The 15,283-nt window shown below is 44.5% G+C and overlaps 2 protein-coding genes across 6 annotated transcripts in view; one reads left to right on the forward strand and one right to left on the reverse strand.

The window, feature by feature from the left end:
* Positions 1-15,283, forward strand: part of KBTBD2 (kelch repeat and BTB domain containing 2) — a 73,115-nt gene that overhangs the window by 17,874 nt on the left and 39,958 nt on the right. The window contains exon 1 of one of the 5 annotated variants that reach the window (XM_032642368.1): positions 10,338-10,355. The exons of the other annotated variants lie outside the window; for them this stretch is intronic. The gene's annotated coding sequence lies outside the window, so the exon portion shown is untranslated. Of the gene's footprint in view, positions 1-10,337; positions 10,356-15,283 lie in introns of those variants that run through there. 5 annotated transcript variants of the gene reach the window in all.
* LOC116759060 lies at positions 1,403-9,930 on the reverse strand. Its single transcript, XM_032642354.1, has 4 exons — positions 9,062-9,930; positions 4,740-6,707; positions 2,158-2,251; positions 1,403-1,506 (listed from the first exon to the last, which is right to left on the reverse strand). Exons 1-3 carry the CDS (start codon positions 9,201-9,203, stop codon positions 2,187-2,189), a joined length of 2,175 nt encoding a protein of 724 aa, XP_032498245.1. The 5' UTR covers positions 9,204-9,930; the 3' UTR covers positions 1,403-1,506; positions 2,158-2,186.

Here is a 15,283-nt window from a genome sequence, read left to right on the forward strand (position 1 = left end):
CTGGTCCTAAGAAACTCAACCTGCCACAGAGGTTAAGATGGCAGGGAAGAAGAAGGGTAGGTGTGGTCAGGAATTATTGTTCATTTTAGACTCCATTTTCCAAATTTATACTTAGCTTTTCATCTCCCCTCTAGGGTAAAGGCGAGACTGGGAAGGATTACGGAACAGGAAAATGTTCATTGGTACTCTTCTCTGTCTTTGTGCTTCCTCTTCCATATACTGGCATTATCAGTTTCCCCACCTTCTAGGGTCCAACCCACAAGGCCCAATTTATTAATCTAATTAACACTAAGCCATTCATTCACAAATACCTGAATATATATGATGTCCGAGGATCTATACTCTTCCATGGGGATACTGCATTGGCTACACTAATCCATGGCCCTAAGGAATGAATACATGGTCTCCTTTGATGAGGGTAAGAATGTCACAAGTCTCATCTGTCATGTCATGAAATGGGCTATGAAAGTTAAGATACAGGTGCTACTAGAACACATAGGAGTGTCATATAATCCAGCCTTGGGTGGGGATAGGAGTGAGAGGTGTTTTCCTGGAGTATCTAAACAAAATCTTTAAGTAGGGGTTAGATAAAGTCATAGGTCTCATAAGACCAGCCTTGGAAACACTATCATCTTTTGCTTCTCATCTGAAAAAATGTAGCGCTTAATCACTTTTTACCATCTCCTTAATCCATTTTGAGGGATACTTGGTTAATACAGGGAGTTAAAGGACATTTTTCTATAGGACATTTTCATCACAGGTTTACTTAGAAGCAGCACTGAGTGGACACATTGATATGTATCAAAATACTGTCCATACTATCACCCAGAAAGCCTTTCTTGGAGGCACCCCCATCCTCTCACATATGCTCTGTTCTTTCAAATAACTGTGGGAGAGCCTCCAATCACATAAAAATCTTTTTAGCACATAGTCACAGACCTAACCTGCACCATTTATTGGGAGATTGGTTCTACAAATTGACCACCTAGGTCCTAGGTTCTTAGTATAAAGATCTTTTGTTTCCTAAAGCTTTATTCCTAAGGAGTCTACACTAGTTGAAAGCATAAAACATATGATTCTACAGGCCACCACTGGAAATATCCATCAGTGGACCTACTATGTTCCTGGCCTCCGTTTATAAACAATGAGTTGGCATCCTTTCCGTCTTCAAGATGGTTCCTCTTTGTGGGGAATGCTTAATCTTTTTATTTTGTCCTCAAATCCACCATCCTTTTCTCCTTATCTAAAGGTCCTTGGAGAGTACAAAACTATTCATGACAGATGGTGCTGTCATGAGTGATGTGGCCACTATGAGAGAAGAAAATGCTTAGGAATCACACACTTTTGCAATTCAATTTATTTGCTGTTTTACAACTTATATTTCCAGAGGCTTTACAATGTCACATTTTCTTGTTTTTTGATACAATGCTTTAATAGTTCAGTCAAGAGAGATATATGATGCAATATTTAGCTCTTCCTTGAAGCTGGAACTCAGCAATTTATTTCCTGTGAAATAATAATGGAATACATTTCCTTAAATTGGTGTGTAACAGACTCAAGATGTTATACAGAGAATCATTACCAATATCTTTAGTTTCCATTTTTAGGATAAAGCCAAAGGTCTTGACATTTTGCCCGAGCTTAGTTATCAGTCTTCCCTTTATGACCACTGCAGGGCAGAAATGGCCTTTAAGGGGCTACCAAGCCACTGCTCCAGGACCAGGGGTTGAGGTGAGGCAGGGTTACCCAATGCCAAGACTCTGTGTAGGGAAGCCTGTCAAGCTACTGCCCCTTAAGGGAGATGCTAAGCTTCCAGTACCCAGCTCTAAGCTGGGACACTAAGAGTGAAACTGCCAGGATCACTTACAAAATCCCATTTTAACCCACGATGTACTACCATTAACAGATCGGGAGTTAAGTGTGAAAGCCAGCTTAAAAATAACATTCCACAGAATTGAAAGGCTTTGGCTCTAATCCTGTCAGGTAGGGCCTTCTTTACAAGGTATGTCTGTTACCTGGGTAGAACTCTGCCGTTTGTCATTGCCCATAAGCAGTGTTAGCTTTGAAGGGCAGACCAGACACCAAGTAGGAAACCCCAAACAAATAAAGTCCAAAAAGCAAATCATAAGATGAACTGGACACAGGATAGATACCAACCTCTAGAGCTGCTGGGTATTTCCTAAACTTTATAGCATCTGCCTCGAATCTCTTACTTTGTAGGGGAACTTGGTTTTTGATCTCTCACAGTTACCTGAGGGAAGAAGTGATTCATACATTAAATAATCCAAATTGCTTAAAAACCAAAAGGAAAAAATAAAAAACACATCTTTCAAGAAATTGACCTGCTTTTCATGATACTATTCTATATCATTCTGTAGTTCTTGGCAGCAAAAAATATCATTGGCAAAAATAACAGACAATTTAATAGAAGAGAAACTTCAGCCTGGAAATTAAAATCTTGACTGTGTGACCTGGTGTAAACTGAAGTTCCCATTATCTTCACAGGATGACTCGGTCAGACTTTTTTTTTTCCGGCTGCACCGTGCGGCTTGCAGGATCTTAGTTCCCCGATTAGGGATCAAAAACCCTGGCCCTCGGCAGTGAAAGCAAGGAGTCCTAACCACTGGACCACCAGGGAATTTCCCAGACTTTCTTTCAGACATGGCCAAAGAAGAAAGTGCTAAAAACTACTCAACTACAATATTAAGAAGGGGGAGAGGGAGTAAATTTATAACCAATGTTATTACCCAAAATAGAAGATTCATACACGCTCTGATGGGAAATGACATGGGAATTCAGAAGCAGATAAGACTTTGAGAAGGCTAAAGGTAAAGTTGCCGTTGTTTTAGTTTATTCATTTTACAATGTTAGACATCGTGATCTAGGGCTCACACACATCTGGAATGGTCCCATTCATTATGGAGCGTACACAGTGCTTCTTTCTTATGTATGAGGGGTCTCTAAGCACAGTGGTCCAGAACAGTCTCTCTTGCCGTCTTTTATGAGCAGGGACTAAACATACCAAAGCCAAAAAACTCTGCTCATATTGTAAAGTCACCCTATTTTAAAAAACCCCTTCCAAATTACTGAGCATGAATCGAAGTCATGACAACAGCCAAGAGTTAAGATGTGACAATACCCCAACTTTTCAATGGAAGTGGTAGGCATAAATATGTCTAGTCTAAAGGTTCTGGGACTAAGACTGGAACTTATTTAAACTTCCCTGGGGCTCTTATGCATCCCATTCTTCACTTACCTGCTTTGCTTCATTCTTTGCACCCCCGAGGTAATCATCTCCCAAAGCTCTCCTTTGGGTCCTCCCTCCCTCCCTCCCCACTCCTGTCAGCTGTGCCCCCGCCAGTCATAGGATGGTCCAAACTCAAGCTTCAACAAGGTGTGGGGAGGCTGCTAGTCCGGTCCCTCAATCTCACCACTTTATGCCCCTCCCACCATAACCCACACAGCAAAGCAAAACAACTTCTCTTCCCAAGTTAACTCTTTTCCATGGATGTTACCATTTTTTTCGATGTACTCAAGTTCAAACTCCAGCCCTTTCTTAAAGATGCAATTGCATTAGTCCTCTCACATGTCTTTTTTTTTGGTAAACATACTTGTTAAGCAGTTTAAATTTTATTGACCTCCTGTTTTTTTTAAAAAAGTTAAATTTAAGGTCACACCTCTAAGTTTGATGCACTATATGCAGATCGTGCAGAGTATGACTATGAAGAGATACAAATTAGTCCATGCGGAAAAAGATTTACTAGAGTACAGAATCATTTTCATAAATACATGTCTCTATCTCATACTCCCATGTGAGTCAGGACTCTCACCACTTTGTTGATTTATTGGGTTGCCAAAAAGTTCGTTCGGGTTTTCTGTAAGATGTTATGGTACTTTTTGGCCAACCCAGTACAACACTTTTTGTTGAATAAAACTGGTTTGGGGGGACTTCCCCGGTGGTCCAGTGGTTAAGATTCCACCTTCCAATGCAGGGGCCCTGGGTTCAATCCCTGGTCGGGGAACTAAGATCCCACATACCACAGAGCCAAAAAATGAAATTAAAACAAACAAAATGGTTTTCAGCCATATAGGCACTCTTCACTCTAATTTCTCCTATAAAATACTGCTGGTTGAAATTCCTACAGCACATTTGTCTCATTCCTCTACTCAATCTGGATTAGCCCTATTGCCTACAGGATAAAAATCTATAAGTGAAGAGAAACACTACTACTTTACCCCATTCTCCTTGGCCTATTTCCCAATTCCTCACAAGTCTTCCCTCTGGCAGGATGGTCTCGAGAGGAACCCTGCTCTGACTGCCCATTTGAGCTCACGCTACTGTCTCCCTTCCCACTCCAAACTTGCTCTTTTGTCTCCAAACCACAGAACCTAAAACTGTGTCAAAATTCTCTGCCTCCGCATGGACTGCCCATTCTCAGCAATCCAGCTAGACTGATGTCCTCCTGACCATCTCAGCCCAACTCTCCTTACCGCCACCATCCAGCTCTTTATAATCTACTATAGCACTTTGTTTCAAATTACATTGCAGTTTCCTAGAATGCAGGAATTCTAACTTGGGATTCCCTTCGCAAATCCTATGAATATGGGCACCTACAGCTTAAGGGAAAACATACTTTCAAAACAGAGAAATGCTATTGATTCACAGCTGCCTTTGCATCCAGGACCCAGTATGGAACCACCACAGACAACCAAATAAGATGAACCCCCTAGTCACTTACATTCCAGTGGTTTGTGAGAGGCTCTCCTGGACTCCAGTCCCTCTGGCTTGGGCATAGTGTGTTTTCTTCGGAGGGTGACACCAGTGCTTTCATAGCCATCCTGTCGTTTCAGCTGGTAAACCACAGGGACGACATACTCATATTCACCACCAGCTTGTAATAACCTGTACTTATTTCTGGTGGGCCAGACCATAAGTTGGGGAGGGACAGAGCACTCAGGTGGCTTCCTGATTATCCTTCCAGCCTTCAGATAAGACCTTCCTTTGGAAGATGTCAGAGGGCCCTGTGGACTCACTTCTTCAAGGAGGCATTCTGCCTCATGCATTACATCTTCAGCTTCCAACTCAGAGTCTTCTGAATCCTCAGGAAGCACGATGGTCAAGGCAGCGCTTCTCTGCAGCAAATAGGCTGTCTTAACATTTGAGACGCTGCTCAGGTCTTTCAGCTTCCTGCCTTGCACAGTCTTTTTAGTCTCCGCACACCTTTTCAAGTTCTCTTTATGCATCTCCCCAATCTCATTATTCACCATCACTTCATCTTTGTCTGCACTTAATTTCCTACTTGTGACTGGCTTTCTCCATGACCCCTTGGTTTTGCAGTCTGGTGAGGTCCCTTCATCTCTGGAGGGCATTTGCTGGGGGGATTTCTCTACCTGTGCTTCATACCAACTCATGTCGCACTGGATGCCCTCTTCTACTTTGGTAAACTGGGCCGACCAGGTAGGGGAGGGAATGCGCCCCTCGCAGCCATTGTTCTCTACCTCCTCAACTTCATCCTGGTTCCTGCTCCCCACTGACAGCTGCTCTGCTCCCTTTCTCCCACTTCCTGGTGAAGACTCAGGGGAATTCTCAGACTGTACCTCATACCACCAACTCATATCGCATTGGGTGGCCTGACCTACTTTGTTGAACTGGGCCAACCAGGTAGCGGATGGAACACCCCCCTCAGGGTAGCTATTGCTCTCTACCTCTTCCTCTCCACCCACATTCTCAGGGGAGCCATGGCTCCCACTACTGTTCTCTGGCATGCTTTCCCCTGCAGTAAGGAGTTCCTGAGATGCTGAATGTCGGCTCGGGTCTTTTACTGCTTCCATGCTGGCACAGGGTGGCCCTTCCTGATGCAGCTTGTTGATGTCTCCAGGAGACGGGTACAGTTTTGAGTTCAGGCTATTCTGGATCTCATCCCTGCCAGGTGGAGGTGGTGGGTTTTGGGAAACAGCTGCAAATCCCTTCTTTTCTTCGCCCAAGTTCATCTCCATGATAGATCCTGACTTAAACATCTCATGTCTTACAACATCAAGACACTGCTCTGACTGGACAGCTCTGTGTTCATCTTTATATGCAATGCAGTCTCCACCCTCATGAGGGTTACAGAGCACACCTCTACTTTCCCAGGAACTCTGTGAAATCCCATTGTGCTGCAGTATGTTCTCTGGCATGGCTTTACCATAAGCCACATCATACAAACCCATAGTTTCTTTCAATGATTTCCAGAATTTTATTATAGAGGATCCTTTGCCCTGTACTAGCCTCCTTTGCTCTTTCTCGGATACACAGATTCCTTGAGGTGCATCTCTATGCAGAGTACTAGAAGGGCTCTTGCTATGTAGCTCCCTCTTCTGGGCAACAGAAGTCAAAGCCCCATCTGTTTCTTGATGAATGTCCGTTTCAATGTCAATATTAGTAGCAGGGATACTGGTCACCCTTCCTGTGTCATGGTTGTCGCCTTCTGTGTGCGTGTCTTGTTTTTCTCTCATGTTTTCAGCCTGTTGAGGTTCAGTCTGTGTGTGTTTCGTTTTCATTTTTTTCCCACAGCCACCATATTCTCTGAACTGTGCTGTGTTATAAAATATAGGGACTATGGGTCTTCGGTTAAGAGTAGTGGGCAACGGGGACTGAGGGATGAGGAAGCTGGGATACTCATTGAGCACCACAGGATATGGAAAATACAGACTTCCATTTCTCAAACCTAGAAAGAGAAAGGCACAGCCATTTTGTCTCCTGCGGCCAATCACAACATTCAGCCAGAACACCTGTACAGCCACACCAATGGTTAAAATATTGAGTTTTCTCTATGTCGGTTGGTAAAGGCCCCCAGTTCCTCCCTGGACATCCACAGGAGTTAACCAGTGAAGGAGCAATGACTAGAACAGTGGGGCCTCCAGAACCCTTCTTCACACTAGAACAGCACTAGAGCAGGCATCTGTTCCAACTGGTTGGTTCCCAAGCCATCAGTTGGTCAGCATATTAAGAATAGCACCCCTACTTTGTAGCCTTTTAAAAGAGACCAAGCACATACCAGGCATAACTCAGGCTTGTCATGGTTGCAAAAAGAATAATATCAGGCCTTACAGAGCAAGAGGGAACAAAAGTTCTTTGGATTTAAAATCCTTTCTAAGCCTATGTATTCAGCCCTATTCATTCACACACATCTTCCCCCATTTCCACTCTTTAGGGATAACCACTGCAGTGGTGTCAATAATGCCAGACATATTTCTCTCAAACAAATATATTTTGGGGAAAGGCATTTGACTTTGCAAGACAGATTTGTACAACTGACAAATGAAGCTAAGGTAAAACTTCTAACTATATAAAAGAAGGAACAAGTCATATTCATATCAGTGTTCATGAAGCAATTTAGCCAATATTGTGCAGTAGATCTTATGAACCCAGTTTCACTGTTGAGGAAGGTATCAGTGTGCCTCTAGTACCTGGCTAAGATACCTCTAGTACATTTGTATAACCATATGCATATGGGTATTTTCCTTTATTGAAGGAAAAGGAAATCTCAGCTTGGGTTTCAACATTGTCCTAAGAGGTTAGAAGCCACAGAAGGAAGTTCATCTAACTACAGAGACAGATAACTTCAAAGCCAGTCCATGGAGGGTCAGGTTTGGAACTCTGGTTGAAACTACTGGAAGAGTGGGCTCTTCTCTTGGATCACTAGCCATAGAATCATTACAGGCCTGGAAATGCTGTGACCATCTTTGCCACTTTGAAATAATGGCTGACAGGCCAACACAGAGAAAGTCAAAACCTAGAAATAGAGGGAAATAGACTAAAAAATGGATTATGTGTTTTGAGTCCCCATCTTGCCAAACAGAAGTGGCTTCACTCTTGGAATTCTATACATTCCTTTTTTCACTAAAATCTGAATTATGTTGCAATTTAAAAAAATACAAATTTTCTTCCTACTCCCAGCACCATCCACTTTAATTCCCCTAAACCACAACTCTAAAGGATAATTTAAACCTTAAGCTGAATGGTGTGGAAAAACCACAGAGGTATAGCATCTCAACCTGTTAATTCAAAGAATGTTTAAGATACAATATAAATTGCTTTCTCTCAGAACTTCCTACACTCTGTACTCACACAATTCCTTTCTCTGCACCATTTCAAAATAGCATTTCAACGTCTGTACTAATTAGGGAATCTCCAGCGAAACAGAGCCAAGGGTTTATATACGGTAAGATTTCTTGAAGGAGCTGGCTCATGTGGAGGTGCTAGTCCAACATCTGGCAGGTAGAGACACAGTGAAGAATTGCAGGTCACAGGCCATACGCTGGCACAGGTCCCTGTTGCTCAGACTGAGACTACTATTCAGCTGGCAACAGTGGTGAATGCAGAAGCTCTCCTTATCACACCTAGTTTTCTACCTGGAAAAGCTGCATAATATTTACAACATGCTTTATCTCCAGCAGGATACTCAGAAGAGCAAGTTTAACATTATCTTTCCTACGTGGAGAGGTGAGATGGGAGAATCACCCCATGGATCCTCCTGCCTGCCTAAAGCCCCCTCCCCCATGTACTGAATGAAACGCTAGATTGTCTACCTTCCAGACATTTTCAAGTCTTGTCATTCTTCCTCCAGAGTACTTTCCTGACTTCACCATAATAGGTCTGAGAACCTTTAGGCCTTGTCAAAACCCGTACAGGGACTAGGAGCACTAAGGCACCTCTGGCCTCACACACGAGGGGACTTGGTTGAACTACTCTGTGACCCTGGGCCAGTCACTGACTGGGAGCCTCAGTTCCCTCATCTGGGGAGCAAGGACAGCAACAGTACCTAGCTCATGGGCTGTTGAGGTCAATGAGAGAACCTATTTCTAGCGTTCAGCAGAGTAACTGGCATATAGCTAGAATTCGAATGTTTCCTATTAACCTGAACAACAAACACTGCCCCATGCGCTGCTACAGTCTCTCTCGTGTGAGCACAGGGTGAGGAAAGGGAGGTAATGGACACAGGTGTTAGAAACCTTCAGGCTTTGGCTCAGGGAGGGTCCCTAGTCCCACTGAACCTCTTTGGGGATTCGGATTCCTTACCTGCCCCAGGAACGGAGAATGGATTATAGACAGCATTCTGGTACCAGGGACCCAGGTGAAGCTGCTGGGCCACGGGGTGCACATAAAAGAAAGGTCTGGAGTTACTGCCCTCAAAATTGTCGTTGTTTCCTGAAGAGTTCATTTCCCAGGCTGAAAAGCAGGTGTTTGTAGTTAGCGAAGGACAGCCGCACTCTGCCCTGTAAAGTGCTGTGAAGGAAGAAAGTCGTCCTTGTCCCCCATCAGAACTGGGAGCCTGGGTGGAGGTCCCTTACCTTCTCTTCCCGCTCGCCTGGGATGGGGACACGCGGGAGCTGCCCTTGGTGCGTTTCGACCAGGGGAGCAGCACCCAGAGGCCCGGGCCCACGTCGTGCTGAGCAAGTCTGGCTCCCCAGGCAGGAGCACCGTGGGGAGATGAGGCCTTGGAGGCGCGGGATACCTAGCGCCAGGCGCCAAACGCCAGGGGCCGCGCCCCGCGGCTGCACTGGGAGACGCGGCCTAGGCCTTGGCTTCACCGCCCTTGTCCGCAGCCTCTCCAGCCTGCCCCCCAGCCTGCACCCGGGCCGAACCCCTCCTCAGGCCGGGAGTCCAGGCCCCCAGCTCTGCGTCTCCTACCAACCCCCTCTCCACAGGCCAGTCTGTTCCCGCGACCTCCACACCCTGCACCCCCAAGCCCTGCAGGACCCGCGCTCGCGTTCGGGACACCAACCTGCTCCAGCTTGACGTCTGCGACTGGCAGCCTCTACGGTGGCACACACGACCCGCGCCGACCCGACTTCTGTAACGAGTTGAACCTACGCTACCGGTGGCCGAGGCTCCAGCCTTTATCTGGGCGGCTGGAAGGCAACGTGCTGCCTCTTCCGCAGGCACCGCCCCTGGCCCATTCCCTCCCGCGCATGCGCCCTGTCAGAGCTCGTAGGCCAGGTGGGTCGGATCGAAGGCGCTCGTAGGAGCCGGGGCTGAGACTTGGTGGAGGGGAGCGGCCCTGTGCACGCTGCTCCTGGGTGAACCCCAGTCCTCCCTTCTGCCCACCCTTGTGTGTGTGGGCGCCCTGGCCTAGACTCTTCTAGAGGACAGAGCCCTTCCCGTTCCCTTCGCTCTCCACGACTGTCCCCTCCTCTGAGTGTGTTGAGTGAGGTCGGGCCAGGCCGCTCCTCTGAGCTCCTGGTCTCCTCCTTCCTTGGGCCTAAAGCTGCTGACACTTAAGGAAGAGGAGGCTACCGAGGAGAAGGAGAGAGGAAGGAGGCCAACGTGGACGGAGGACAGACCTGAGAGGAGGAAGACTCACAAAGGAGAGGTGAACAAGCGTGCTTAATGCTGCTGAGAGCAGCATCTCGTGGGGGCAGGGGCTTCGGCAATTAGGACGCTAGTGGTCGGGGGAAGTGGTGGGACAGGAAGGCGCTGGAAGTCTGTGGGGTGATGGATGGGCAGTTAGAAGGGGGAAGCTGGCAAGTACAGAGTACTCTTTGTACATGAGATAAAGGAAAGACATAGGACAGTAGTGGAGGGGAGTCGTGGGGTTGTAAGGAGGATTGTGGATTTTGTTTTGTTTTTGGAAGAAAGGGATTGAGGTATATTTATCCTGGGATGGACTGACAGGGAGACGTTACTGATAGTGGAGAGAGAAGGATGTTAGGACAATGTTCTGAGAATGGGAGGGTAGCCAAGGCTGGTTACAGTGCTTGGCCTTGGACAGAAGAAAGTCCTTGAGGTTGGAGGGAAATGAAATCCTGAAGGCAGGAATTTAAGTGCATTAGCGTCTGATGACCTTGTTATTACTATATTTTCAGTCAAGAGGGGTAGGAATAGTACTAACCATGTCTGCCATATTTCCCCATGGAATGGAAAGAGCAGTAATTTACAGACATGCAAAAAGAGCTGCTGGTAGAGTTGGGGGCTGACCTGGGGTGAGATTCAGTCATTTGTATTGGCCTTCATCTGAAGTGTTATGTCACTTGCCTAGTCATTTTCAGTTGCTTGGGAGAGACACAGTGGTTGGATGGATCAAGGACTGTGGTTTTGTAGGGCTTGTGGGAAGAGAAGTCAATGGTTCAAGAAAGTTCAGTGTAATGGTGAGAAGTTAAATACATCATGGCACATGACGTATACCCTGCACTTGTGTGACCCTGAGTGTGAGTGCCTCCATAAATTGTGCTCCCTAGGTACCTCACCTCACCCTACTTAGTGGCCTAGCATGTAGTCAGGAAGAGAAAGTAACGTCAGAGAGGAACTGATCAAGTTAAGAAGAAGTAATGGAGGTCTTATACTTGAGAATGAAAGAGCTAGAGGAGGGCGTTCGTGGTCCAAGAATGGAAATCTGAAATTTCGGCTTTCAGAGTTGGAGCAGTTGTAAGTTGTAACAAGGTCCACGGGGTGGCCATTGGTTTGCTGAAGTCCTGTGGGCAATGAAGGTCATTTGCACTGAGAAAGGAAAAGATCTGGGAGGCTGGGGTTTTGTTTGAGTCACCCCCTCTGTTGCTGAACTCAAGTTTGTGTGCCAGACACACAGTGAGGGCAAACAAACTGAAACATTGGAGTTTGGAGCAAAGAAAGGTTTACAGTATTTGTTGAAGAGGCACCAACCCAAAAGATGGGAGACCTAGACTCATCTCCAATCCATCTTGCTGGCTGGCTGGCTGGGGTGCAAGGTTTTTGAAGACAGCAGAGGTAAAGGTTCTTTGTGATTTCAGCTTCCTGATAAGACCTCAACTGCAGACTTCCTGGCTGCCTGTGACTTGATGTGTCGTTGGTGACTGTGATTGATCTGTGTGTTCCTGCAAAGCAAACTAGTAAATCGTGGTCTTGTGATCCCTTAACTTCTTTCTAGGAGAGAGCAAAAGCAATGGTTGAGACATTTTATTCTGTACTTAGAGCCTTCATGATGGTTCAGGAGCTTCAGTTCTTAATTGACCCTCCAGGTGTCATCAATTTTAAGTCGGCTTGGGGCCAGCTGGTTGAAGCCACAGGACATTATCTTGACAGTTTGGGGTCCTGAATCAAGGCATTAGTTTAAGCTAACAATCATGGAAAAGGTTATGTTGGGCTTGCTTTTCTTTTGTTTCTGCGTTCCCTCACTTCTCCAGTGAGTAACTGTTTGAATCTGCTCTTTGGGATTCAGGGAAAATCTAGGAGACTTAAACCATTTTCTATAAACGAGAAATGACAGACACAGGAAGGCTTTTGTACCCGGGAGGGCCCCGCTGCGCCCTGCTTCATTTCACCTCTTTCGTATTGTAGTCATTTAGAGGTTCCCATGTCCTCAGTGAATGTGGCAGAGTGACCAGCAAGGTGAGAGATAGAAACATCACAAGATGTTTGTATTCATAATGTGATGTTTTTCTTAAAGAGAGTTCCCCAAATTTTCTAATCTTCAGTCCCCAGAAAACTTGGGTCTGCCACATGCTAGTGGCCACGTCAGCCCTGGAGTGCATGGAGAGTGGGAGAATGAAGAACCTCCTTATGAGGGAACAAGTTTCAATGACTATTCAGTAAATAGGGTGAGGGATATGGTGGCTTGTGCTTAGCCAAACAGGGCTTCCAGGTTGTAGTGGCTGGGAGAGTTGGTAGGTAGGTCAGCAGGGAGAAGAACTCGAATGAAAGTGTCCCAGAAATGCCAGCTAACTGGGAACTTTGAGGCAGTGCTGGAAGATGTCAAGAATGAAACATATAGTGGTACTACCTGGTCCATAGATTCCAACTAGACCACTGATGTAAGGATGTTTTTGTGCCAACTGAGGCATTTTGTGTTGGGTGGGGTGTCTGAGGTTAGATGGTGGTTGCTATTTTTGCATTAAGGTCCAGCTAATAAACTGTGTGTTCTCTGCTCAGAATTCCAAATGGTTTTTATTATTATCATCTCTATTTTAAGATGAGGATATCTGAGATTCAGGAAGGTTAAATAATCTGTCCACATATATTAAGTTGCAGTCCTACTAGTTGGAAGGGGAGTGGGGTGAGGTCTTTGAATTTCCAGACCCAGTGCCTTTTCTACTGTTTGTGTGGTCAGTGTCACTCTCATTTTGACAGTTTGACAGTCTTCGTCTCCCATTAAAGCAGAGTAGTTTCTACTTGCCCCTCAATTGACATGCTGATCTCAGAAGTTTTAAACACAAATGTAATGATAGTCTTGCTTTCCACACCTAAAAACCTCCTTCAGCCTCACTAATGATCCTTCATTTACTATTTCCGTTTACAAAATTTGAGTCCCTATAATGGTACCAGCACAATTTTAGCCCTAAGGAAACGGAAGAAAAACAAAATTGTAATTCCTAAGGAGCCTTCATTCTTGTGGTATTTGCAATGAGATGCCATTCACAACTAACATATTGGGGAAAAAATGAGTCTGACAACACCAAGGGTTAAGGAGGAAGTGGAGTGACAGGAACATGTATACATTACTCCTGAGAGTGTAAATTGGTAAAAATCACTTTGGAGAGCAAGTTGACAGTATCTGAAAAAGTTGAAAATGTGTCATACCCCATGAACCAGCAATTCTACCTCTCAAAATATCCTAGGGAAAAAACCTTGTATATACACACAAGGAGCTGTTTATTAAAAATGTTTGTTACCATAGCATTGCTTTTAATATATATTAAAAAAACGAAAATCACTTAAATATCCATGAAACAAGAGAATGGATGAATAAGTTGTAGTATAGGGCTTCCCTGGTGGCGCAGTGGTTGAGAGTCCGCCTGCCGATGCAGGAGACACGGGTTCGTGCCCCGGTCCGGGAAGGTCCCACATGCCGCAGAGCGGCTGGGCCCGTGAGACATGGCCGCTGAGCCTGCGCGTTCGGAGCCTGTACTCCGCGCCGGGAGAGGCCCCAATAGTGAGAGGCCCAAGTACAGCAAAAAAAAAAAAAAAAAGTTGTAGTATAGATAAATTATGGGAAACTACATAGGAGTTAAATGAATGAACTAGAATCACATCTGTCTCCATGGATAAATCTTAAATATAAGGTTCTAATTTATAATTTCTTTTATAAATATCTTTTAGAGTTATAGTTTTTCTTGCTATTGAAAATGATTTATTTAAACTACACTTTCTAACTGTTGGTGGTATATAGGAATAATATTGATATTTCCATATTGATTTTATATTCCAGCAACTTTGCTGAACTCTTTAGTTTCAATTTTTTGTGGATTTGACTAGATTTCCTATGTGAACACTCAAATCATCTACAAATAATGAAGTTCTTTTAAAAATATATATTTATTTATTTTTGGCTGCGTTGGATCTTCTTCGCTGCGCGCAGGCTTTCTCTAGTTGCAGTGAGCGGGGGCTACTCTTTGTTGCGGTGTGCAGTCTTCTCATTGTGGTGGCTTCTCTTGTTGCGGAGCACGGGCTTCAGTAGTTGTGGCATGTGGGCTCTACAGCACAGGCTCAGTTGTTGTGGCACATGACCTTAGTTGCTCCGCGGCATGTGGATCTTCCCAGACCAGGGCTCGAACCTGTGTCCCCTGCCTTGGCAGGCGGATTTTTAACCACTGCACCACCAGGGAAGTCCCAATAATGAAGTTTTGTTTCTTCCTTTTCAATGAATATCTTCTCATTTCTCTTATTTGTCTTAATCTTCTAAGACCTTCAGCACGATATTCAATTTAGAACACTGATAGCAGATAGCATTGTCCTGTACTTAATTTCTAATGATACACTATAAAGAATTATTGTAGGTTATTTTCAAGATACTCTTTAGCAAGTTAGTAGGGTCTGTTATTCCACATTGGCTGAGAAGTTTTAAAATTTTGAATGAATGTTAAGTTTTAGCAAGTGGTTTCCTGCATCTTTGAAATAATCATATTTTTTCCTCTTTCTTCATCTTGCTAATAAAGCAGGTTCCTTACTAAATTTTTCTCTCATTAAACAATCCTTATATTCCTAGAATACACTCAACTTGGTCTTGATATATTTTAATATACATTGCAGGATTCCATTTGCTGGTATTTCATTTAGAATTTTGGAATCTAAGACTATAAGTGGAATTGTTTTATAATTTTTAATTCTCATATTGTCTTTTCTTGGTTTCAAGATATCCTAGCCTCATAAAATAAGCTAGATAACTTGCCATTTTTTTCTGTTCTCTAGAGCAATTTACATAAGACAAGGATTATCTACTTATTCCTTGAAGGTTTGATAGAACTTCCCTGAAAGAGTATGTTGTGTATTTTGTTTTGTAGGTAGACATGGCTACAGATGCAGTTTATCTAATGTTTATAAGTCTGTTTG

The sequence above is a fragment of the Phocoena sinus genome, chromosome 9 (assembly GCF_008692025.1).
Source record: "Phocoena sinus isolate mPhoSin1 chromosome 9, mPhoSin1.pri, whole genome shotgun sequence".
In the NCBI taxonomy this organism is placed as follows: Eukaryota; Metazoa; Chordata; class Mammalia; order Artiodactyla; family Phocoenidae; genus Phocoena; species Phocoena sinus.

Coding starts and splice junctions, on each gene's coding strand:
- LOC116759060 (XM_032642354.1), bottom strand. CDS start 9,203: ATGAACTCTTCAGGAAACAACGACAATTTTGAGGGCAGTAACTCCAGA. Junction 6,708..9,061: donor ATTCTCCGTTCCTGGGGCAG/GTAAGGAATCCG, acceptor TTCTCTTTCTAG/GTTTGAGAAATGGAAGTCTG. Junction 2,252..4,739: donor CTCTCACAAACCACTGGAAT/GTAAGTGACTAG, acceptor TTCTTCCCTCAG/GTAACTGTGAGAGATCAAAA.